Raw genomic sequence first — 27,480 nt, forward strand, 5'->3', positions numbered from 1 at the left:
TGAGTGGGCTGTCACTCAGCCAATCAGAGCAATCTCTCGTTGGAGGCGGGGATTTCGAATCCGCGGCACCAGAGAAAAAGTTCCCCTGCCGGCTGCCAAGTCCTGAGAGCGCCGCCAGGGACAGCAACATCACTGTAAGGCGAGTTTTTTTTTTTGTTTTTTTTTAAACTCAGGCAGTGTAGCTAGGGCGTTTAGTGCTGCCAAAAGCGCAGTACCAAGCTGTGCCGCGTTATCGGCAGCATTGAAACCGCTGCCCATTTATTTCAATGGGCATTGCAGGGCTGAAAACGGCCAAAAATAGGACATGCATCGCTGTCAAAGCGCAGCGTCTTCAGCGTCGTGTGGCAGCCCCATTGAAATGAACGGGAGCCTTGTACAGCGTAAGGAGCTGAGCTGAAAAAACAGCGCTAAACGCTGTACAAAAACACCCTATGTGAGGGAGGCCTAAAAGTCAAGTACAGGCGGGGCAGGTCTGCTGCAGAGGGGGGAAAGACCCACGCTAAAAACCTGCAGCATCATTTGACGCGCTACGGATTTAAAGTCTTCACCTCCGGTCGGATTTTGTGCGAAGCCTTTCTGGAGCGAGTGGAGAAGAGATGCCTAAATCTCATCCCCTTCACTGCTATTACAAGTCCTGCGGATTCATCTGTGCAGAAGATGCATCAGGACCGGGACCACGAGGGACACGGACGAAGGGCAGTACTCGAGACAGGCGGTGGGGGGTATGGCTGCTATACCAGGGGACCGGCCGTGGGAATAACCCAGTCATGGATATAACAGGAGCTCTTAAAGGGGTATACTGGGCAAAACCTAATGTATGTTGTGGTTCCTGTGGCAGCGATGCATGTAAACACAGCGGCTGATCAGCTGCTACACGGGATGAAGAGGAGGGTCTAGAGGTGCAGGAGGAGGTACAGCTCCCCGCTAATTAGCTCTACCTCCTAGATTTTAGAAGATAAGAAAACCCCTTTCAAGTCAAAATCACTAGCAAGGCCTACTGAAAAACAAAAGGCAGTAAGAGGTGGTGGCGAGGCGGGACTCTGGACTCGGATGTGAGCGCTTGTTTTGTCTGCAAGATACCTTTAAAATGCATTTTCATAAAACCCCTAGAATCAAAAATCTGCCATCAAGCGGCCAAGTATCGCTATACTGAAAGATATCTCAGGTTATATCACCTCTACAGGCCTCGTCGCACCACACAGACTTCCACCAAAACATACGAAATGCAGAGTGTAGCCGAGCTCCATAATGCCAGGTGAGACGACAATTATACAAGCCACCATCCAGTCAGAGGGGCAGTGCCACCATAACTTCAGACTGCCACAAACAACATAGGCAGAAGCGTTTAAGATTGGTGCAAGGTGGTCATTTATACAAATATGTTGCCACAACAGAACGAGTTCTGGTCCCAATGCAGTCCAATCAGCAGCATGTTATAAAGCAGAGGGGAGCGGGTTACATTTACAGTTCGTCCAAGAAGAGATTCATTGTAACTAGTAACTAGGTCTGGGGGTTGGAGTCCAGTGGGCGGTCCTACAGAGGGACTGGCATCATGTAAAGGAATTAGAGTGGTTTCACATCTGTGCCCGGGGTTCCAGTCCGTTCAGGAAGTAGAGAAGCGGAATCCCAGCAAACGGCTCAGTCTCTGGAAGGAACCGAATAGCACCGGACGGACCCAACTGACTACAATGGGGTCCATTCAGATTCTGCCCAGAAAAGGTGCTGCATGCAGGCCTTTGTCTTCCGGTATTTTAAGCCAGATCTGTGAGGAACTCAGATGTGAAACCGGCCAAAGGCCCAATGTCCACGGGCAAATTTGATTTGCGGAATCAGCACAGGCCACCCGCATAGGAGATCAGCAAATCAAGCCACCCATAGAGATGCATGGGCGTCTGCAAATGGATTAAAACATGCAGATTTGATTTCGGACCCTTTGGTCCCCAAAAAAATTTTTTTTTTAAATTAAAAATCGCAGCGTGCTTCATTTTTGTGCGTACCCTGCACTGACTGCTTCCATTGAAGCCAATGGAAGCAGTCCGATCCACGTCACGCCCACAGCAGACACTGCGGACCCGCGGGGAAGCAGGGGGTTAAAAAAAAAAAAGACAACTGTACTGCGCATGTCGGTGAGCCATGAGGGCCATGCACAGTACAGCGGACACGGAACTGAAGAAGAGATTCGCGCGGACACCACTGCCGGGAAAATGCAGGTAAGCAGGGCTCACCGACGGCAGGCAGCGCTGGACTCAATGCGTGTCGTGGACATGAGGCCTAAAGGAGTTCTGCTGAACCTTTTCCCACAAATCCTCTTGCACTATAACATGCCTATAAAATATTGGTTTTAACTCCTTAATGACCACGCTTTTTTGCCTTTTTCCACTTTCATTCTGCCTGCACCCTTTTAAAAAAATCGTAATTCTTTATCCATCGGCGTCGCTGTATGAGGGCTTGTTTTTATCCGGGACGAGTTGTATTTTTCAATGGTGCAATTTAATGTACCATATAATGTACTGAAAAACTTAAAAAAAAAATGTCTAAGTGGAGAGAAGTGGGGGGGGGGGGGGGGGGGGGAGGGCGACATGACATTCCGCCATCTTTCAGTGCGCTTTGTTTCTACGGCGCACAAGCTGCAACAAAAACGACCCGATAACTTTGTTCTATGGGTCAGTACGATTAGTACGGTACCGAACTTATACAGTTTTTCTGTACTAATATTATTTAAAGATTACATTTTTTAAAAAAAATTTCTGTCTTCATCTTCTGCCCGCAATAACTTTATTCTTCTGCCGACAGATGTGCGAGAACTCATTTTGTGTGGGATGTCCTGTATTTTCGGAATACATACGACTTTTTGATCGCTTTTTATTAGATTTTTTCTAAGAAAGCCCATTTCTGGTGGGGTTTTTTTTCAGACGTCGTTCCCCGTGCACGGTAATTAATGCATTACTTTGATAGATCTGACTTTTACGGACGCAGTGATACCAAATATGTATTTTTGTTTTATTAGATTTTTTTAAATTGTAAATATGGCAATGGGGAGGGTTGAACTTTTACAACTTTTTTTTTTTTTTTTTTTTTTTAAATAACAAAACTTTATTGTTCCTATTTGTACATTTTCTTTTAGTCCCCAGGGGGAACCACAACATGAAATGCCCTGATCACTCCTGCAGTATGATGTAATGCTATAGCATTACATCATACTGCATTCTGACTGGCAGCCTATCAAGCCATCCCACGGGCTTTCAGAAGGCCCCCAGCTGCCATGACACCCGCACGACTCCCCCGATCTCTCCGGAGAATTTAAATAACGCTGTCAAATTTGACAGCGGCATTTAAAGGGTTAACAGCCCTGATCGACCGCGCGGGCCGAACGGGGCTGTTGCCCGCAGGTGTCAGCTGTAATAAACAGCTGACCACTGCGATGTATGGAGGGAGATAGTGGCGCTATCTCCCTCCATACACGTCCTGCAATGGCAGGACATAAAAACACGATAGGGTGGTCATTAAGGGGTTAAAATAAGACCAAGAGCAATACTATACCTGCGATACAACCTAAGATATAGCCATTTGAAGTGCGAGTTGCATAAACCCGAGACTCTCCTCACTCCTGACGCTTTCTACAGCCTAATCTTGGTATTAAAAGGGGTTAGCCAGGCAGCGTCCACCAGGACACAGTGGGGTCGGACAAGAAGCGCTGTTCAGACCCCTATGTAGTGGATAGCACTCATAATTGCAAGTGCAGTTCTCAACTGAAATCAATGGGAGCTACACTTATAATTGCAGGCGCAGCGCCTATTGATTTCCTTGAGAGCTGCACCAGCAATTATGAACACAGGCCACTACACAGAGATCAGAGCAGCACTTCTGCTTCGTCCCTGGTGGGTGCTGTCTGAGTAACCCCTTTAAAACCTCAAAAGCAATGCTTTACCTGCCACAGAGCCTGAGCTACAGCAAGTTTACAGGAGTTTTAGATGCAAGTGTTAGAAGGAGCATTCCCATCTTGGCTTTCATAGCAGACATAGGAAACCACTTTCAAGGCTACCAGCCACCCGGTCGCAGCCTACAAATAGAGGGGAGTACTTAGTGCAGCGTGCCAAGCTGTTTCCGTAGGCCCCATGCACTTCAACGAGAGCTATGGAAACAGTTAGAACAAAGTGGACGGGTTTTCCCTATTAAAGCCATGAAAAGCTAAAATGGAAATACCCTTTTAATGCTTTATCAAAAAAAAGTTAGTATGCCATCACACCTGCTCTGGCGATTCTGCTTTCCTACTCCGTTAGGGCAGCAGGAAGAAGGAATCCCCAAGGCTGAACCGAACCGCGCCATGGGATCCCACTGACTGTAATGGGGTTCACCCGCTTCCTGCCCAGACTTTGGAAGGAACAAAGAGCGCTGCATGCAACACTTTTTTCCCAGATATTTTCAGCTTCCTCTGTAAAGCCCCCTGTCCACGGCCGTGACGAAATAGCGCTAGCAATATTTCGCCGCCGGGGAGCAGAGGGGAGACCTGTCAGGTCTCCTCCGCACTGAGCCCATCTGACAGATACGCTCACCAATAAGAATCGCAGCATGCCGCGATTTGAATCCCACGAGCGCTATGATTTTCTGCTCGTGGACAGTGGGGCTGCGCTTTTTATACCAACGCTATGGAAAGTGTTCGCTGCGTTACCCGCGTTATTTAGCATTTATCTGTGCATGTCAAAAATGTTAAGCGTTTTGGCTACTAAAGGACAAAAAAAATGCCCAAAAAAGGCAGCGTGAGGGTTACATTTGTGGGGGTCTCAAAGAACCTCTTTCAAGTGAACCTCTGGGCATGGAGAACCAAAGATGGCCAAACCGCTCCTCTGACGACCGGACCTGCACTTTGTATTAGTATGCATTGGTAGTCTTAAGACACTGCATGTCGCTCTGACTGGCCAGCTCTGGTCATGTGGGCAGCACCGACCAATCAGAGCAGCGTGTATCATCTTAGACAAATGACGCATACTAATGCACACGTGTAGTCGGAGAAGCGGTTCGGCCACCTTCTTTTCCTCCATGCCCAGAGGGTCGCTTTATAGAGGTACTCTGAAGCCCCCACAAGTGTAACCTGGTAGTCAGAGAAGTGGTGCAACCATCTTTACTTCTCCAGGCCTGGAGAGTCCCTTCAAGCCCGAAATCCCCTTCGGAGCTTGAGCGACAGCTGACTGACATTAGCACTATGTTCTACATTGTTACATACACTATAAAGCCAGAATTCCGCTGAGGCTCCACTATTATTACAAGGACCCCTAAAAACTATTCCCCAACCCAAATGAGCAAAAATGTCAATGACTGGTGAGGCGGAAACCGAAGATGCCACCACCACTGCCGGGCCGATCACAATGTAATGTATGTAGGAGCTGCGTTCATCTCTTCCTCCTAAACAGGAGACTAATTGTATTTACAGATGATTGATCGCATTATTAAGACCTGGCCGTGACAAGACGCGGACAAAGAAGGTTATCGAATGGTCTGTGAGAAGGAAAATCTGTGTAATATCTTGTTACACAGGAATTACCGTGGGACAGCCGGAGAACAAAGAGGGAGGTCCATTGTGCCGGCGCTCCTTGTGCAACACACAGGAGGATTACCGGGCAGTAAAGGATTTCCTAACGCTCACAGACATCATTACTGTGCCCAACGCCAATGCCTTCCAACGCCTACACACTAGTCCATAGCCGAGGAGAAGCCCTCTGAAGGGGCCACCAGACACAACCACTTCCTTGCAGAATGCCGGCATTGTTCTGCTGAGCCTAGACCAAGCCCAACAACTCTGACTTCAGGCCTTTCCTCTCCCCCGGGTGGGAGCCATGGCTGCCACGTTCTCCTGTTTCCTCCCCCACCTCTCTTCCTATAACATCAACAAACGGTGAACTTCTACAGCTCCCCCTCCCCCCATCCAGACAAAACACTTGCCTGTCTAGCAACACCCAACATACCTCCACCGGCATCTGCTACCCTGTACTGTGCCAGCACTGCCCCCTAACCTCTACACCGGGTGATGTGTGCCTTCCTGGCATCTCTTTGTTTGCCATCCTACAACAAATCTGTGAGCGCAGATGACGAGACGGACACGGACTCTAGAACACGGCTACACGCGTTTCTGGGAACTTTTTGGTAATATCAACATGTACATCTGTCATCAATGATAAGTACAGGCATGAAGTGATGCGGGCGCTAGGTCAGCAGGGGGCGACACCTCTTTGGACTAATGCAGGACATATTACAGTATATAGGTGGTCTGTATAGGGAGGGCTGGCAGCACTCATCATTCACACTGATAACCGGGTAACATCGTACAGTATAAATACACCCCACTGTAGCAGCACAAACCAGACCTTTGTTCTACCTGTAAAAGGGCACAGCATTATTTATTGGGATCAGATGCATACACCATCCAACTACGCTAGGCACCCCGTCTCCTCTGCCCACCCACGCTAGGCACCCCGTCTCCTCTGCCCACCCACGCTAGGCACCCCGTCTCGCCAGCGCAACAGATGTATATACCACCCTCCAGCACTACAGACCACCCATAAGCTACCCTCCTGCCCTATAGCTATATAAACTACCCACCTGCGCTATACACCCCCTATATACTACCCTCCTGTACTACACAACACCTTTAGCACTGGAGGGTAGTATAAAGGTGGTGTATATACTACCCTCCGGCCCTACCCGCCACCCCACATTCTCACATTCTATCCTTCGGCTCTACCCCACCCCCCGCATACCACCCTCCGGCCCTACCAGTCGCCCCCCCCCCCCTCCCTCCCGCATGCCACCCTCCGGCTCTACCTGTCATCTTCTAGGCCTACCCATCACCTACACCCTACCCATCTACCCCACATCCTACCCTCCAACCCTACCCGCCACCTACATCCTACCCTCCAGGTCCCACCCGCCACCTACATCCTACCCTCCTGGCCCCACATAACCTATCCGGTTCTACCTGTCCCTCCACATCCTACCCTCCAGCCCTACCCAACACCTACATCCTACCCTCCGGCCCTACATACACTACCCTCCGGCTCTACATATACTGCCCTCCGGCCCTATCCGCCACCCCACATCCTACCCTCCGGCCCTACCCATCCCCCCACATCTTACCCTACCTGCCAGCCGACCCCCACATACTACCCTTTCGGCCCTACCCGCCACCCCACCCGTTACTCTTTTGGGCATACCCCCCCCCCTCCAGCTACCCTCGGCCCTACCCGCGCCCCCCCCCCCACCTACATCCTACCCGTCGGCCCTACCCGACCCCACATACTACTACCCTTTCGGCCCTACCCGCCCCCCCCCCCACCCACTATTCTTTTGGCTCTACCCGCCCCACGGCTACCCTCCAGCCCTACCCGTCGGCCCTACCCAACACCCACATCCTACCCGTCGGCCCTACCCGACACCCACATCCTACCCGTCGGCCCTACCCGACACCCACATCCTACCCGTCGGCCCTACCCGACACCCACATCCTACCCGTCGGCCCTACCCGACACCCACATCCTACCCGTCGGCCCTACCCGACACCCACATCCTACCCGTCGGCCCTACCCGACACCCACATCCTACCCGTCGGCCCTACCCGACACCCACATCCTACCCGTCGGCCCTACCCGACACCCACATCCTACCCGTCGGCCCTACCCGACACCCACATCCTACCCGTCGGCCCTACCCGACACCCACATCCTACCCGTCGGCCCTACCCGTCACCCACATCCTACCCGTCGGCCCTACCCGTCACCCACATCCTACCCGTCGGCCCTACCCGACACCCACATCCTACCCGTCGGCCCTACCCGGCACCCACATCCTACATCTACATCCTACCCGTCGGCCCTACCCGACACCTACATCCTACCCTCCTGGCCCCACATATACTATCCTACTATCCGGTTCTACCTGTCCCTCCACATCCTACCCTCCGGCCCTACTCAACACCTACATCCTGCCCTCCGGCCCTACATATACTGCTCTCCGGCCCTAGCCGCTACCCCATATACTGCTCTCCGGCCCTACCCGCTACCCCACACACTACCCTCAGGCCCTACCCATCCCCCCACATCTTACCCTACCGCACCCCGCTCCCGCTACCCTCCGGCCCTACCCGCGCCCCCCTCCCGCTACCCTCCGGCCCTACCCGCGCCCCCCTCCCGCTACCCTCCGGCCCTACCCGCGCCCCCCTCCCGCTACCCTCCGGCCCTACCCGCGCCCCCCTCCCGCTACCCTCCGGCCCTACCCGCGCCCCCCTCCCGCTACCCTCCGGCCCTACCCGCGCCCCCCTCCCGCTACCCTCCGGCCCTACCCGCGTCCCCCTCCCGCTACCCTCCGGCCCTACCCGCGTCCCCCTCCCGCTACCCTCCGGCCCTACCCGCCAGCCCTACTCGCGTCCCCCTCCCGCTACCCTCCGTCCCTACCCGCGCCCCCTCCCGCTACCCTCCGGCCCTACCCGCGTCCCCCTCCCGCTACCCTCCGGCCCTACCCGCGTCCCCCTCCCGCTACCCTCCGGCCCTACCCGCCGGCCCTACTCGCGTCCCCCTCCCGCTACCCTCCGTCCCTACCCGCGCCCCCTCCCGCTACCCTCCGGCCCTACCCGCGTCCCCCTCCCGCTACCCTCCACCCTCCGGCCCTAGGCGCCTCCCCCTCCCGATACCCTCCGGCCCTAGGCGCCACCCCCCGACTTTAGCCGCCCCCCCTCCCGCTACCCTCCGGCCCTAGCCGCCACCCCCCCGGCCCTAGCCGCCACCCCCCGGCCCTAGCTGCCACCCCACCCGCTACCCTCCGACCCTAGCCGCCACCCCCCGACCCTAGCCGCCACCCCACCCGCTACCCTCCGGCCCTAGCCGCCACCCCCAGCCCTATCCGCCATCTAAATCCTACCCTCCGGCCCTACCCAACCCCCACATACTACCCTCTGGCCCTACCCGACCCCCACATACTACCCTCCAATCCTACATATACTACCCTACATATACTACCCTCTAGCCCTACCCGCCACCTACATCCTACTCTCTAATCCCACATATACTATCCTCCGACCATACCCGCCACCTACATACAACCCACCAGTCCTACATACGACCCTCCGGCCCTTCCCAGCCCCACATTACTACCCTTCAGCCCCACTTGCCGCCTACATACTACCCTCCAGCCCTACCCGACTTGCACATACTACCCTCCAACCCTTCATATACTACCCTCTAGCCCTACCTGCTGTCCTACATGCTACCCTCCAGCCCTACCCACCACCCTACCCTCAAACCCCACCTACATACGACACTCCGGCCTTACCCGACCCCCACATACGACACTCTGACCCTACCCGACCCCCACATACGACCCTCCGGCCCTACCCGACCCCCACATACGACCCTCCGGCCCTACCCGACCCCCACATACGACCCTCCGGCCCTACCCGACCCCCACATACAACCCTCTGGCCCTACCCGACCCCCGCATACTACCCTCCGGCCCTACCCGACCCACACATACTACCCGCCAAACCTACATATACTACCCTCCAGCCCCACCTGCCGCCTACATACTACCCTCTAGCCCTACCTGACCCGCACATACTACCCTCCAACCCTACATATACTACCCTCTAGTCCTACCCGACCCACACATACTACCCTCCAACCCTACATATACTACCCTCTAGTCCTACCCGACCCACACACACTACCCTCCAACCCTACATATACTACCCTCTAGTCCTACCCGACCCGCACACACTACCCTCCAACCCTACATATACTACCCTCTAGTCCTACCCGACCCACACACACTACCCTCCAACCCTACATATACTACCCTCTAGTCCTACCCGACCCGCACACACTACCCTCCAACCCTACATATACTACCCTCTAGTCCTACCCGACCCGCACACACTACCCTCCAACCCTACATATACTACCCTCTAGTCCTACCCGACCCGCACATACTACCCTCCAACCCTACATATACTACCCTCTAGTCCTACCCGACCCGCACATACTACCCTCCAACCCTACATATACTACCCTCTAGTCCTACCCGAACCGCACATACTACCCTCCAACCCTACATATACTACCCTCCAGCCCTACCCGACCCGCACATACTACCCTCCAACCCTACATATACTACCCTCCAGCCCTACCCGACCCTCACATACTACCCTCCAACCCTACATATACTACCCTCCAGCCCTACCCGACCCTCACATACTACCCTCCAACCCTACATATACTACCCTCCAGCCCTACCCGACCCACACACACTACCCTCTAACCCTACATATACTACCCTCCAGCCCTACCCGACCCTCACATACTACCCTCCAACCCTACATATACTACCCTCCAGCCCCACCCGATACTACTCTCCAGCCCTACCTGCCACCCTACATACTACCCTCTAACCCTACATATACTACCCTCCAGCCCTACCCGACCCACACACACTACCCTCCAGCCCCACCCGATACTACTCTCCAGCCCTACCTGCCACCCTACATACTACCCTCTAGACCTACCTGCCACACTACAGCCTACCTTAACCGCTACCCTACACACGACCACCCGGCCCTACATCCTACCCTCCAACCCTACATACTATCCTCCAGCCCTAGCCCCCACTTACATACTACCCTCAAGACCTACCCGACCTGCACATACTACCCTCCAGCCCTACCTGCCAAGCTACAGCCTACCCTCCGGCCCTACCCACCATCCTACATACGAACCTCCAACCCCACAGATACTATCCTCCAGCCCAACCCGCTACCTACATACTACCCTCCAGCCCTACTCGCCACCTACATACTACCCTCCAGCCCTACTCGCCACCTACATACTACCCTCCAGCCCTACTCGCCACCTACATACTACCCTCCAGCCCTACTCGCCACCTACATACTACCCTCCAGCCCTACTCGCCACCTACATACTACCCTCCAGCCCTACTCGCCACCTACATACTACCCTCCAGCCCTACTCGCCACCTACATACTACCCTCCAGCCCTACTCGCCACCTACATACTACCCTCCAGCCCTACTCGCCACCTACATACTACCCTCCAGCCCTACTCGCCACCTACATACTACCCTCCAGCCCTACTCGCCACCTACATACTACCCTCCAGCCCTACTCGCCACCTACATACTACCCTCCAGCCCTACTCGCCACCTACATACTACCCTCCAGCCCTACTCGCCACCTACATACTACCCTCCAGCCCTACTCGCCACCTACATACTACCCTCCAGCCCTACTCGCCACCTACATACTACCCTCCAGCCCTACTCGCCACCTACATACTACCCTCCAGCCCTACTCGCCACCTACATACTACCCTCCAGCCCTACTCGCCACCTACATACTACCCTCCAGCCCTACTCGCCACCTACATACTACCCTCCAGCCCTACTCGCCACCTACATACTACCCTCCAGCCCTACTCGCCACCTACATACTACCCTCCAGCCCTACTCGCCACCTACATACTACCCTCCAGCCCTACTCGCCACCTACATACTACCCTCCAGCCCTACTCGCCACCTACATACTACGCTCCAGCCCTACTCGCCACCTACATACTACCCTCCAGCCCTACTCGCCACCTACATACTACCCTCCAGCCCTACTCGCCACCTACATACTACCCTCCAGCCCTACTCGCCACCTACATACTACCCTCCAGCCCTACTCGCCACCTACATACTACCCTCCAGCCCTACTCGCCACCTACATACTACCCTCCAGCCCTACCCTACCCGCACATACTAACCTCCAACCCTACATATACTCTCCTCTAGCCCTACCCGCCACCTACATACTACCCTCCGGTCCTACCCGACCCGCACATACTACCCTCCAACCCTATATACACTACCCGCCACCTACACCCTACCCTCCGGTCCTAGCCGCCACCTACATACTACCCTCCAGCCCTACATATACTCTCCTCTAGCGCTACCCGCCACCTACATCCTACCCTCCAGCCCTACTCGCCACCTACATCCTACCCTCCAGCCCTACTCGCCACCTACATACTACCCTCCAGCCCTACTCGCCACCTACATACTACCCTCCAGCCCTACTCGCCACCTACATACTACCCTCCAGCCCTACTCGCCACCTACATACTACCCTCCAGCCCTACTCGCCACCTACATACTACCCTCCAGCCCTACTCGCCACCTACATACTACCCTCCAGCCCTACTCGCCACCTACATACTACCCTCCAGCCCTACTCGCCACCTACATACTACCCTCCAGCCCTACTCGCCACCTACATACTACCCTCCAGCCCTACTCGCCACCTACATACTACCCTCCAGCCCTACTCGCCACCTACATACTACCCTCCAGCCCTACTCGCCACCTACATACTACCCTCCAGCCCTACTCGCCACCTACATACTACCCTCCAGCCCTACTCGCCACCTACATACTACCCTCCAGCCCTACTCGCCACCTACATACTACCCTCCAGCCCTACTCGCCACCTACATACTACCCTCCAGCCCTACTCGCCACCTACATACTACCCTCCAGCCCTACTCGCCACCTACATACTACCCTCCAGCCCTACTCGCCACCTACATACTACCCTCCAGCCCTACTCGCCACCTACATACTACCCTCCAGCCCTACTCGCCACCTACATACTACCCTCCAGCCCTACTCGCCACCTACATACTACCCTCCAGCCCTACTCGCCACCTACATACTACCCTCCAGCCCTACTCGCCACCTACATACTACCCTCCAGCCCTACTCGCCACCTACATACTACCCTCCAGCCCTACTCGCCACCTACATACTACCCTCCAGCCCTACTCGCCACCTACATACTACCCTCCAGCCCTACTCGCCACCTACATACTACCCTCCAGCCCTACTCGCCACCTACATACTACCCTCCAGCCCTACTCGCCACCTACATACTACCCTCCAGCCCTACTCGCCACCTACATACTACCCTCCAGCCCTACTCGCCACCTACATACTACCCTCCAGCCCTACTCGCCACCTACATACTACCCTCCAGCCCTACTCGCCACCTACATACTACCCTCCAGCCCTACCCTACCCGCACATACTAACCTCCAACCCTACATATACTCTCCTCTAGCCCTACCCGCCACCTACATACTACCCTCCGGTCCTACCCGACCCGCACATACTACCCTCCAACCCTATATACACTACCCGCCACCTACACCCTACCCTCCGGTCCTAGCCGCCACCTACATACTACCCTCCAGCCCTACATATACTCTCCTCTAGCGCTACCCGCCACCTACATCCTACCCTCCAGCCCTACTCGCCACCTACATACTACCCTCCAGCCCTACTCGCCACCTACATACTACCCTCCAGCCCTACTCGCCACCTACATACTACCCTCCAGCCCTACTCGCCACCTACATACTACCCTCCAGCCCTACTCGCCACCTACATACTACCCTCCAGCCCTACTCGCCACCTACATACTACCCTCCAGCCCTACTCGCCACCTACATACTACCCTCCAGCCCTACTCGCCACCTACATACTACCCTCCAGCCCTACTCGCCACCTACATACTACCCTCCAGCCCTACCCTACCCGCACATACTAACCTCCAACCCTACATATACTCTCCTCTAGCCCTACCCGCCACCTACATACTACCCTCCGGTCCTACCCGACCCGCACATACTACCCTCCAACCCTATATACACTACCCGCCACCTACACCCTACCCTCCGGTCCTAGCCGCCACCTACATACTACCCTCCAGCCCTACATATACTCTCCTCTAGCGCTACCCGCCACCTACATCCTACCCTCCAGCCCTACTCGCCACCTACATACTACCCTCCAGCCCTACTCGCCACCTACATACTACCCTCCAGCCCTACTCGCCACCTACATACTACCCTCCAGCCCTACTCGCCACCTACATACTACCCTCCAGCCCTACTCGCCACCTACATACTACCCTCCAGCCCTACTCGCCACCTACATACTACCCTCCTGCCCTACTCGCCACCTACATACTACCCTCCAGCCCTACCCTACCCGCACATACTAACCTCCAACCCTACATATACTCTCCTCTAGCCCTACCCGCCACCTACATACTACCCTCCGGTCCTACCCGACCCACACATACTACCCTCCAACCCTATATACACTACCCGCCACCTACACCCTACCCTCCGGTCCTAGCCGCCACCTACATACTACCCTCCAGCCCTACATATACTCTCCTCTAGCGCTACCCGCCACCTACATCCTACCCTGCCCGGCTCGCACATCCTACCCTCCAGCCCTACTCGCTACCTACATACTATCCTCCAGCCCTACCCGACCCGCACATACTAACCTCTAACCCTACATATACTCTTCTCTAGCCCTATTCGCCACCTACATACTACCCTCTAGCCCTACCTGCCACGCTACAGCCTACCCGCCGCCCTATATACAACCCTCTGGCACCACCCGCCACCCTACCCTCCAACCCAACACATACTATCTTCCAGCCCTACCCGACCCGCAGATACTACCCTCCAACCCTATATATACTAGCCGCCACCTATATCCTACCCTCCAACTCTACACATACTACCCTCCAACTCTACATATACTATCCTCCAGCCCTACCCGCCACCTACATACTACCCTCCAGCCCTACCCGCCACCTACATACTACCCTCCAGCCCTACCCTACCCGCACATACTACCCTCTAGCCCTACCTGCCACGCTACAGCCTACCCTCCGGCCCTACCCGCCGCCCTATATACAACCCTCTGGCACCACCCGCCACCCTACCCTCCAACCCAACAGATACTACCCTCCAGCCCTACCCGACACCCACATCCTACCCTCCAACCCTATATATACTAGCCGCCACCTACATCCTACCCTCCGGCCCTACCCGCTCTACACATACTGCCCTACATATACTACCCCCAGCCCCCCACACACCACCCTCCTGTGGATGCAGCCTGTAGCGCCCCCTGCTGCCGCCGTGCCCCCGGGTGTAGAGCCCCGTCCCCGGCACTTACTATGGGTCGTTGGTGAAGCGCGGCGTGCGGGGCGGCTGGTACCCGTACAGATGGCAATACAGAACATCGAAGCAGAAGCAGCACATCTCCGCCGACACCACCATCTTCCGGGATCCGGGGCTTAGGCTGGAGCCGCAGCCCGGGGAGAGAGTCCCGCAGCCCGGGGAGAGGCTGTTACCACAAGCCAGGCCGTTCACCCGGCTGCTCCCACCAGGCCCGCTCCCGGAGCCGCCCAGCCCCAGCTCCGCCCCGCGGCACTGGCTCTCCCCACTGCAGTGCGGGCCGCCGGGACCCCCTGAGCCAGACGGCGGAGAGCTGGACAGTTTCTGCTTCTTCACCCCGCAGCAGCCCGCCGCCATCTTGGAACAGTCTCCCACGCACCGCTTCCGACCCATGCTCCGGGCGTCCTCCTCCTCCTGTGCGTGGTGACGTCGGAGCGCCCGGACTGCGTAGCTCCGCCCACCGCTGTCAGTCACTCAGATGGGAACTCCGCCCACAACCTTCTAGAGCCGCGTGATTGGCAGGACGGAGGAAGTGTCGCTGTGGCCCCGCCTCCAGGTGATGGCTGACTGACAGTCGTGTAGGCCCTGCAGAGGGAGACACAGAGGGGAGGCGGTCAGTGGGGGCAGCTGACAACTTCATGCATACACAGCAGTAGGGGGCACTACAGGTCCCAGCATGCACCTACAGGCAGCATTCAACATTTTTTTTGTTCCTTAAAGGGGCTGCGCAAGACTTTGAAAAATCTGTAAAAGAACCGCTAAGTCCGGCGTCACCAGTACAAGCGTATTTGCGGAACGAATTTAAATTTTTTATTTTTTTTTGCGCATCAGCGTATTCTAGTGTACTTTTTGCGGCTTACAAAGACCTAAAGATTGAAAACGGCTAATTAGTCTTAACGAGTTGCAGATGTGTTCTATTTTCCAGCGAAATTGCGCAGAATTTCACGCATTTCCTTGCATATTGTGCACGCTTTTCGCACCGCCCCATTGACTTTTACGGGGACCTCTGGCGCGTAAATATGCAGGGGGGGAGGAGCATTTATTTATTTTTTTGGCGTCCGAAATACACGCACAAAATACGGAAATGTGAATAAACCCAATGAAATAAATGCGTATTGCATGCATTAATTTTGCACGTGCGAATACGTCCGCGTGCCGCTGGCATGAGTGTGTAAAAGAAAAGAAACATTCCCGCTTTGCACTATCCAAGCTGCGATCAAGCGCCATTCGTCGCTCATGTGATCCCTGCAGCCAATCACTGACCTCAGCAGTCATGTGTGCATAAACAGACAGTGATTGGCTATAGTAGTCACACGACTATGTGATGGACAAGCCTTTGGGGCCCCTAAGGCTCCAGGGCCCCATAGCAGCTTCTACCCCCATAGTGGAGATTGTACGGATTTTCCGCAGCGGTAAATCTGCAGCGGTCGCCTCTTTAGATGAAGCGCGTCAAAATCTGCACCAATGATGTGGATTTTGCTGCAGCTTTTCCGCTACGTGTGAATGTACCCTTTTCCGTGGGTTCGTTCACAACGCGCACATTTTTCCTGCACATTCCGGTTAGGCCGGTCTCACACGAACAAGTTGTATTCTACATGGGGGGAGCCTGCAGTAGAATCAGTCTGACTGCGGCCGACAACCCCGCGTACCTTCGCTTTCCTGTATTGCGGATGACCGCGGACGCTCGCCATCAGACAATATTCATTTCCTCCGTGCCGAGGTTAGGCGATGACGCAGGTACCCATGACCAATGTCAATTGCTGACGGGCTGCGGGTTGGACGGCTTCCATAGACTTCAACGGAAGCCGTCTGTGCAATTCCACATAAAAATAGAACATGCTGGGCTTTTAAATCCCCTCGCTGAAAATACAACCGCTATCCGCTCACGTGAGCAGATATGCCAATGTTTTAATTTTTTTTCAATGGGTGCGGAATACTGCCGGTGATGAATAGTTGATCGACTGGGGTCTGCCACTCAGGACCCCGGCTGATTGAGTGTCAGCGCCGCTACACACGGTGGAATGGATCGGAAGCTGCTGCTCCGACCTCTGTGTAGTGGCCAGTGCTTGTTACTGCAGGCACAGCTCGCTCTGATTGTAATGAAAGTTGTGCCTGCAGTTACAAGCGCCGGCCACTACATAGGGGGTCGGAGCAGCAGCTCCTATTCATACCCTTGTGTGTAGCAGTGCTGACAGCAGGGTCCCAAGTGGCGGACCCCAGCCCATCAACTATTTATGAGGATACGTCATCAACAGTAGTGGACAACCCCTTTAAGCTAGCTGGGAGGTGATGGAAGGAGGAGTCCTGCGTCTTCAAGGCCTCAAGATTTGCTCCAAATACCTGATGCTACCGTCACCGTTGCCATAAATGTGGAACAATTTACTCAAATTCTTCCATCCTGCAGCACAACCCATCAATTGGTATTTCAGTTCTTCACCATTTTCAGAACTAAAGTGAACTTTGAAACCTGGGACAAAGTTTCCCCAGGGATCGGGGCTGTTATGTGCCTGGTGCGGGCCTCCTCCCAGTCCGGCTACTGATCTGCCTGTTCGCAGGACGCATCTTTATGCGTCCAAGATGGCTCAGGCTCCTTAGACTACCCAGTGTATATTAGTCATTGGTGGGGGATGAGTAGTCTAAGAGGATGCTTCCTCGTGGGTGGAACCAGCCTGCACTAGGCACTGCAAGACGCTATAAATTGCGCACCGGAGGATGGGCAAGTGTTTCCCATTGTTTTCAGTGGGAAACCTCGCATTACACTTGCGTGTTTTCCGGCCCTATTGAAAACAATGGGCGATGCATTCTCAGGGAACGACCAAAGATTGGACATGCCGCGATTTATTCCTGCGCCACAATGCGTAGTGAGGGGGGGGGGGGGGGAGGAGGGAAATCGCTAATGGTTATCACCCCATTCAAAAGAGTAAGGGTTCATGTTCATGCCTGATTTGTGCGTCTTGTATCGCACAAATCTCGCGCTATTTTCACGGCCGTGTGAAAGTGACCTTAGGCCCGTGTCACACAAACATATTTGCGTATGTGTTGCGCACACAATACGCAGTGAATAGAACTCTTTGATTTCAATGGGCTAGTCCACGTAGGCGTATATTACACGTTTGCGCAAAACACGCAGCGAGCGCCATTTTCCTGCGCACGAAAATAGCGCATATTGAATTAACCTAATTGTCCATTTCAATGAATGGGAGCGTGCGTGTGACCTAAAAGTAAAGTAAGACACGCACTTGTGTGCATAAATACGCAACAGCCATCACGCAAATACACGGCGTGTGACACCGACCTTCGACACTGCACGCGGCTCATGTGAGCAGCTCTGGCCAATCAGGGAGCAGCATGTACGGTATGGCTGAGTGTGCAACAACAGGAGCGCTGTGGCCACGTTGGACGTATGAAGAGGGACCTCTCGAACAGGCAGATAGTCCGCAGAATCGGGAATAGGATGGCAGCAGCTAACATAAACCCCCCCAGGGTCCTGGATAAATACGGTCCCAGTACTGGAGGGTCGCTTTCAAGGGGTTGTCTGGTTACTGAACAACATTCCGCCCCCATACCACCAACTGTGCTAAAATAAAGCCAGCAGTACTCAGGAGGTGGACTGGGGTACCCCGGGCCCACCAGTATAACCGATTCTAGGGGCCACCATGCAGCGGTATGGAAGTATTAAATATTCTGTTCTCATGCTGGCCTGCAGTGCAGCGCGGAAAACATAGTTGTGCTATGCATTAAAGTGTAACTTTACTTTCCAAAAACTTTGGACTTGTCATAGGAACTTGTCAAAAGTTTTGATCAGTGGGATTCCACGTGCCGAGACCTCCATCTATCGCTAGAAAGACACAGCAAGGCTACCTCCACACAGGAGAGCGTGGTATTGGGCTGAGAAACTTGGCAATCTGCATTTTACCTGTGGACGCGAGGAGATTTTGAATTCTGATCCCCGTGCGCGAGAGCGGTTATTGCTCGCTAGCTGAGAACGGGCCCATAGATTTTCTAGCGATCTTCTGCTGATTTTTGTTCTAGCGATCGGTGGGGGTGTCAGTACCCGACCCCCAATCAAAACTTTTGACTTTGCTATGTCAAAAGTTTTTGGAAAGCACACTTATACTTTAAATAGGAGGTCTACTACTAGAAGCACCAAGCAGGGTTTATTGGGAGAACGTGGTCTGATATATGGCTGTATACAGTATGTATTACCGTAGATGAAGTAGGATCAAAACACACACAACCCTTTACATTCCCATCTATAAACACCTGTACACACTTCGCTGCACATACACCGAATGGCCCCTTTATCAGAGACACTAACAAACACCGTGCTGAAGGAGAGGTCAGAATTTGGTGCAAGCAGCGCAAATTAATGACCACTTCATGTCAGCACCTCCATCTAGAAGAAGCTTCCTGTCCGCAGGGGCCGATATTCCTGCAGTACGATTTAATCTCCTAGTAGAATCTGTATCACAACATGGTCAAATGAGGTCCAACGTGCAACTCAGGGGGTCTCTAATAAAGGGGTCGTTTGGGGTATAAGTCTTCCCTAAGCAGCTCTTCCCAAAGGGAAAAAAACCTGGTAACAAAATACTGGTAAAACAAAACCGACAATACGCGCTTGTTAAATCCCTAACGGCTTCAGTACCGCTCACCATTTATGTGGCAGCAGCGATGATGTGCCGTTGTCGCTGTAGTCAAATATCGGCCGCAGCAACAATGCCTGTAAATACGGCAGACCATCCCTGCTGTGAGCCGTAGTTGCCAACTTTCAAAAATCATATTTGGGGGGACTGGAGAATGTGGAGCAGTGCAAGGAAAAGTTTTGTCCATAGGTCATACGCCCGTTTTACAGGCACCTAGAGCAACGGCACTAAGGCCTGATGCACATGACCAGGTCGGATTCCGCATGTGGGAGCCCGCAGCGGAATCCGACCCTGTGCCGAGCCGGTATCCGCCCGTACCTGTCTTTTTCCGTACTTCTAAACCCCTGCTTTTCCTGTGTCATCGCCTAGCAATGATACGGAATCTACGACCTCTCCGCAATGTCAGTTGTGGAAGGGCCGCGGGTCAAACTGCTTCCATTGACCTCAATGGAAGCCGTCTGCGCGGAATCCGCAGAAAAATAGAGCATGCTGCGATTTTTCCTCCATGAGCAGAAAAATCGCAATTGATTTCCGCTCGTGTGCAGGAAAAAGCGTTTCTCAATAGCAAGCTACGAACGGTATTTGCTGCGGAATCCAGAGGCGGATGCCCGTTCCGGATTCCGCAATGCAAATATGCCCGTGTGCAGCCAGCCTAAGGGTGGAGGATGGGTACTAAGGATGGGGACTGAAGCAAAAGCACTAGAGAGAAGGGACATTGGGGGGGGGGGGGGGGCATCTGGAGCACGGGCACAAAAATGGACGGTTGCACTAGAGAAGGACAACTGCAACAGCTGCATTAAGACGACATCTGGAGACGCGGTCCTTGGGGGAAATACAATGGAAAAAATTGCATTGAAATGGGCAATTAGGTTAATATGTGCTATTTTAATGCGTAGGAAAATGGAGCATACTGCGTATTTTGTGCGAACAAGATGCACGTGCAAAATACGCCTTTGTGAACTAACCCACTGAAACCAAGAAGTTCTATTCACTGCAGACTGTGCGCGCAACACTGCGCAAATACGCTAGCGTGACACTGGCCTAAGGCTGCTTTCACACGGCAGTGAAAAAAAAAACAAAAAAAAACAACAAAACACAAGATTTGTGCGATATGGGATGCACGAATACAAACCGCATTTGAATGGGGTCATACACATGAGCGATTTAAGAAAAAGCAATTCCTGCATCATGATGCGGTAAAAAGTGGCGGCATGTCCTACCTTTAGGCATTCGCTCAGAACACATCGCCCATTGTTTTCAATGGAGGCGGAAAACTCGCGAGTGTAATGCGAGGCTTTCCACGGAAAGCAATGAAAAACATTTACCAATCCTCCGGCGCGACTTTCAGCCTGCGGAATTGTTGGCAGGATTAAGCCATTTTCAATTCTGAATCAAATTCTGCACAGAGGCGTATGCATTCTGGTGCGCAATTTAGATTGCGTAAATGTATACAATAAATAGGCCCCTATCTACAGCTCACTGCACACTAACCTCTGAAGCCAGCTCAGCAGCCGTGATCCCTGATAGAAGGGAGAGATGGAGAAATACCAAATACCTCCTCTTTCCCAGCCAGCAGCTCATGCAGTGCTGCACTTACTGCCGGCCCCACTTCCTGTGGTGTGTCTTACTAGCAGGAAGCACTGTGATGATGCTGCCATCTAGTGGACATAATAATTATCTCTACTCTGAAACAGAGGAAATATGGTTATTACTGCTATCACGCCTTTGCAGTGGCAGCAGCAGTCATTGAGCTCCAGCTACCAGGCCAATATACTGCAAGGAAGGTCGGGGCTGGTGAGCAGTGCTGGAGTCTGCTAGCTGCCGTTAGGGGTGGTAAGCCCACTAGAAGCTCATGGGCCACCCTCCTGGCTGTACTTACTGGTCCTTAAATATTTCCACGTTTTTTAAAAATTTTTTCCAAAGGGCAGAGAAGAGAAAAAAACCTCATCTTTTACATGTCCCCCCACGCCAGCGCCACCACTTCTCGTTTGTTCTGGTCCATCAGTGATCACACGCCGTTCATCATTGACACGATCACTGAAGTCAAAAACTGAGCGCAGCGATCACGTGCACTGAGGCCAGTGATTGGTGTCAGTAGTCATGTGACTGATGAACAGCAATACGCAATACACATGGGGATTCGTGAAACACTACGCAAAACCGCAGGTAAAAACACATCTGGACCTCATTAGGCTAGTAAGGATGACCTGTCCCTCAGGATAGGTCATCAGTAGTTGATTGGCGGGGGTCTGCCTGACCTCTGCTCCCACACTCACAGCAGTGGGGACTGATGTCCGCTTTGGGGTCAGAGGCAGAAGTTCTATAGAAGGTTTAGTATAGCTCCCATTGATTCCTTTAAGGGTAGGTCATCAATACTGTAAGAGGCTAAACGCCCCAGAGACCCCTGTAATATTTCCATTCACTGAAAGCAAACAGATCTTGAAAATGACAAGTAAGTGAAACACAAATTATACTAAAAGCTTTCATAGCACGGCATTCAATGAGAATTATTCCATCATTCAATGCAGTAAAAGCAAAATGCCTTTTTAAATGCCGACCCTGAAAGCTGATGCCTGTATACGGTGTTCTTCATGTGTTATGTTTTTTCATCATACGAAGGTCCGACCTTATAGTCATGTGACATCTATACATCCAATAAAGGAACGCTATACAAAAATGCAGAGAGATCCATAGTTTATCCTGATACTACCTCTAGCGATTCTATACAAATATCACATGATGCTGTTTGTGTAGTTAGCAGGATACACTAATGATATAGCAGTCAAGTTTAAAAAGTGTGTTATACGGGGTTAAGTGAAAACTAACACTTTGTGCTCCTGGGATCTGTAGTACTATGGGTTTCCAAGAGCACACTACTGCAGGTGTGGTTGAATTGGCTGGCTGATTAGTTCACCATGCATTGGTCTATCTATCTATCTATCTATCTATCTATCTATCTATCTATCTATCTATCTATCTATCTATCTATCTATCTATCTATCTATCTATCTATCTATCTATCTATCTATCTATCTATCTATCTATCTATCTATCTATCTATCTATCTATCTATCTATCTATCTATCTATCTATCTATCTATCTATCTATCTATCTATCTATCTATCTATCTATCTATCTATCTATCCCCCTCTTGCTAAAGGGAGCAGGTCATTATCCTTTCTGCCTCTTTCAATGCTGATGTTTGGAGTCATGCATGCTGTCTTGTTGTTTGAGTTGTTCTCCGACACTCCCTGAAGATGGACTGGACACCTGATTTCCCTGTTTGCATGGTCTTCCTTAACCTTATGATAGGTGTGGTTCCAGACATTGGATGTCCTTTATCCTGTCAGATGGATGATGTCTGACACCTTGCCCATTCTCTGCCAGATGGGTGGTTTGATGCTCGGCCCCTTATGTGTATGGAGACTTAAACTATGTCTGTTTTTGTGAATGTATACATTCATGAGGTTCTGGATGGGATTCCCCAAGTGCCTGTCTGTTGGTGTGCGGACACCTGGTGTGAACAATGCCTCTTGTTCAGTGTCTGCTTGTTAGTGTGCAGATGCCTGGTGTGAGCAATGCCTGTTGTTCAGTGCCCGCCTGGTGTGAGCAATGTCATTTGTTCTGTGCCTGCCTGTGTGAGCAATGCCTCTTGTTCAGTGCCTGCCTGGTGTGAGCAATGCCTCTTGTTCTGTGCCTGCCTGGTGTGAGCAATGCCTGTTGTTCAGTGCCCGCCTGGTGTGAGCAATGTCATTTGTTCTGTGCCTGCCTGTGTGAGCAATGCCTCTTGTTCTGTGCCTGCCTGGTGTGAGCAATGCCTCTAGTTCAGTGCCTGCCTATTGTGAGCAATGCCTCTTGTTCAGTGCCTGCCTAGTGTGAGCAATGCCTCTTGTTCTGTGCCTGCCTGGTGTGAGCAATGCCTCTTGTTCAGTGCCTGCCTAGTGTGAGCAATGCCTCTTGTTCAGTGCCTGCCTGGTGTGAGCAATGCCTCTTGTTCAGTGCCTGCCTGGTGTGAGCAATGCCTCTAGTTCAGTGCCTGCCTGGTGTGAGCAATGCCTCTTGTTCAGTGCCTGCCTGGTGTGAGCAATGCCTCTTGTTCTGTGCCTGCCTGTGTGAGCAATGCCTCTTGTTCAGTGCCTGCCTGGTGTGAGCAATGCCTCTTGTTCTGTGCCTGCCTGGTGTGAGCAATGCCTGTTGTTCAGTGCCCGCCTGGTGTGAGCAATGTCATTTGTTCTGTGCCTGCCTGTGTGAGCAATGCCTCTTGTTCTGTGCCTGCCTGGTGTGAGCAATGCCTCTAATTCAGTGCCTGCCTAGTGTGAGCAATGCCTCTTGTTCAGTGCCTGCCTAGTGTGAGCAATGCCTCTTGTTCTGTGCCTGCCTGGTGTGAGCAATGCCTCTTGTTCTGTGCCTGCCTGGTGTGAGCAATGCCTCTAGTTCAGTGCCTGCCTAGTGTGAGCAATGCCTCTAGTTCAGTGCCTGCATAGTGTGAGCAATGCCTCTAGTTCAGTGCCTGCCTGGTGTGAGCAATGCCTCTTGTTCAGTGCCTGCCTGGTGTGAGCAATGCCTCTTGTTCAGTGCCTGCCTGGTGTGAGCAATGCCTCTAGTTCAGTGCCTGCCTGGTGTGAACAATGCCTCTTGTTCAGTGTCTGCTTGTTAGTGTGCAGATGCCTGGTGTGAGCAATGCCTGTTGTTCAGTGCCCGCCTGGTGTGAGCAATGTCATTTGTTCTGTGCCTGCCTGTGTGAGCAATGCCTCTTGTTCAGTGCCTGCCTGGTGTGAGCAATGCCTCTTGTTCTGTGCCTGCCTGGTGTGAGCAATGCCTGTTGTTCAGTGCCCGCCTGGTGTGAGCAATGTCATTTGTTCTGTGCCTGCCTGTGTGAGCAATGCCTCTTGTTCTGTGCCTGCCTGGTGTGAGCAATGCCTCTAGTTCAGTGCCTGCCTATTGTGAGCAATGCCTCTTGTTCAGTGCCTGCCTAGTGTGAGCAATGCCTCTTGTTCTGTGCCTGCCTGGTGTGAGCAATGCCTCTTGTTCAGTGCCTGCCTAGTGTGAGCAATGCCTCTAGTTCAGTGCCTGCCTGGTGTGAGCAATGCCTCTTGTTCAGTGCCTGCCTGGTGTGAGCAATGCCTCTTGTTCAGTGCCTGCCTGGTGTGAGCAATGCCTCTTGTTCAGTGCCTGCCTGGTGTGAGCAATGCCTCTTGTTCTGTGCCTGCCTGTGTGAGCAATGCCTCTTGTTCAGTGCCTGCCTGGTGTGAGCAATGCCTCTTGTTCAGTGCCTGCCTGTGTGAGCAATGCCTCTTGTTCTGTGCCTGCCTGTGTGAGCAATGCCTCTTGTTCTGTGCCTGCCTGGTGTGAGCAATGCCTCTAATTCAGTGCCTGCCTAGTGTGAGCAATGCCTCTTGTTCAGTGCCTGCCTAGTGTGAGCAATGCCTCTTGTTCTGTGCCTGCCTGGTGTGAGCAATGCCTCTTGTTCTGTGCCTGCCTGGTGTGAGCAATGCCTCTAGTTCAGTGCCTGCCTAGTGTGAGCAATGCCTCTAGTTCAGTGCCTGCATAGTGTGAGCAATGCCTCTAGTTCAGTGCCTGCCTGGTGTGAGCAATGCCTCTTGTTCAGTGCCTGCCTGGTGTGAGCAATGCCTCTTGTTCAGTGCCTGCCTGGTGTGAGCAATGCCTCTAGTTCAGTGCCTGCCTGGTGTGACCAATGCCTCTTGCTCAGCGCCTACCTGATGTCAGCAATGCCTTTTGTTTAACGCCTGCCTGGTGTGAGCAATGCCTCTTGTTCAGTGCCTGCCTGGTGTGAACAATGCCTTTTATTCTGTTACTGCCTGGTGTGAGCAATGCCTTTTATTCTGTGCCTGCCTGGTGTGAGCAATGCCTCTTGTTCAGTGCTTGCCCAGTGTGAGCAATGCCTCTTGTTCAGTGCCTGTCTGGTGTAAGCAATGCCTCTTCTCTGGTGTTCCTGCCTATTCCTATCTAAGGCGAAATAGATTCCAGTATGGAACTGTCCTTATTGGGACGATCGCTCTGCTTGTAGGCAGGGTTCCCTTTCCTGTGGTTTAGTTATCTCGTTTGTGTAGGGGCTCACAAGATTATGAGGACCTTTGATGTGGGCTTGTGAGATTAGATATTTTTTTTGCCAAAATATTAACCAATGCCTCGTACTTATTGATACTTCAATCTCCTAAAAGTAGATTGGTGGAGGTTCATTACCCAGGACACCTGCCAATCAGCCGTTCGTCAGATCGATGTACTCATACACTGAGATGATTTCTATAGACAACGCCATTCTCACTGCAGTGCCCAGGCTTAGTAATATGGTCAAAATTCCCTTCCTATTCAATGGGGACTTGGCCTGCAATACCAAACCTGGCCACTGCAGTGAGAACGGAGCTGTCTGCTTCTTGCATAAAATAACTTAGTGAGCAAGCACTCATTGAGCTTTGGTCCATTGGTGACTCATTGGTCCATTGAGCTTATCTACTATTTATGGCCTATTGTATGGATAAGGCCATCATTAGTTTACAGCTGGATAACCCCTTTAAGCCTAAACCAGAAGAGGCTACAAAGAGAAGGAAATGTATACAAGAAAATACTAAATCTATATATCTATATATGTAAAATTGAATGTATGTCTGCGTGTGTGTCTGTCTGTTTGTCCTTTATGCGCTACTACACCATTCATCCGATCGCCATGAAACTTTGGGAAGTTGTTGAGTACACCCCTGGGAAGATTATAGGCATAGTACAAATATTCTATAATAAATGGCGCGTGCGCGAGCGTCGTCGACGGTTACGACCCCCCACGTAGATCGTTCGATTTCCATCATTGCCACTAATTCTCTCAATTCCCGATGTCGTAGAAACATGAAATTTGGCACGAGCATTGATTATGTCATAAAAAGGAAAAGCTAATGGGTCCCAACTCGATTATTCAATATTGTGCGCAAAAGAATTAGCGTCCAAATTTTACGTACGGAATCTAATTTTCTCGCTTCCCAATGTCATGGAAACTGGAAATTTGGCACAAGCATTGATTATGTCATAAATAGGAAAAGTTAATAGGTCCCAACTTCATTATTCAATTCTATGTGCAAAAGAATTAGCGTCCAAATTTTACGTACGGAGTCTAATTTTCTCGCTTCCCAATGTAATAGAAACATGAAATTTGGCAGGAGCATTGATTATGTCATAAATAGGAAAAGTTAATGGGTCCCAACTCGATTATTTAATTCTAAGCGCAAAAGAATTAGCGCCCAAATTTTACGTACGGAATCTAATTTTCTCGCTTCCCAATGTCATAAAAACGTGAAATTTGGCACGAGCATTGATTATGTCATAAATAGGAAAAGTTAATAGGTCCCAACTTGATTATTCAATTCTATGCGCAAAAGAATTAACGTCCAAATCTTACGTACGGAATCTAATTCTCTCACTTCCCGATGTCATTTGGCACGGGCATTGATTATGTCATAAATAGGAAAAGCTAATGGGTCCCAACTCGATTATTCAATTCTATGCGCAAAAGAATTAGCGTCCAAATTTTACGTATGGAATGTTATTTTCTCACTTTCCGGTGTCATAGAAACGGGAAATTTGGCACGAGCATTGATTATGTCATAAATAGGAAAAGGTAATGGGTCCCAACTCGATTATTCAATCCTAGGCGCAAAATTTGGCACGAGCATTGATTATGTCATAAATAGGATATTGAGAATGCTGAGGTAAAATAAAAGCTGCGCTGTGATTGGTTGCTATTTTTTATATTGCT

General features: G+C 52.2%; 1 protein-coding gene across 1 annotated transcript in view; it reads right to left on the bottom strand.

Annotated features, from left to right (window-relative positions):
* The window catches only part of AMMECR1 (AMMECR nuclear protein 1), a 164,072-nt gene that overhangs the window by 63,653 nt on the left and 72,939 nt on the right, over positions 1–27,480 (bottom strand). The window contains exon 2 of the mRNA XM_066581722.1: positions 15,073–15,659. Coding sequence (XP_066437819.1) covers positions 15,073–15,467 — 395 coding nt within the window. The 5' untranslated portion in view covers positions 15,468–15,659. The remainder of the gene's footprint in view (positions 1–15,072; positions 15,660–27,480) is intronic.

The sequence above is a fragment of the Eleutherodactylus coqui genome, chromosome 10 (assembly GCF_035609145.1).
Source record: "Eleutherodactylus coqui strain aEleCoq1 chromosome 10, aEleCoq1.hap1, whole genome shotgun sequence".
NCBI classification, from domain to species: domain Eukaryota; kingdom Metazoa; phylum Chordata; class Amphibia; order Anura; family Eleutherodactylidae; genus Eleutherodactylus; species Eleutherodactylus coqui.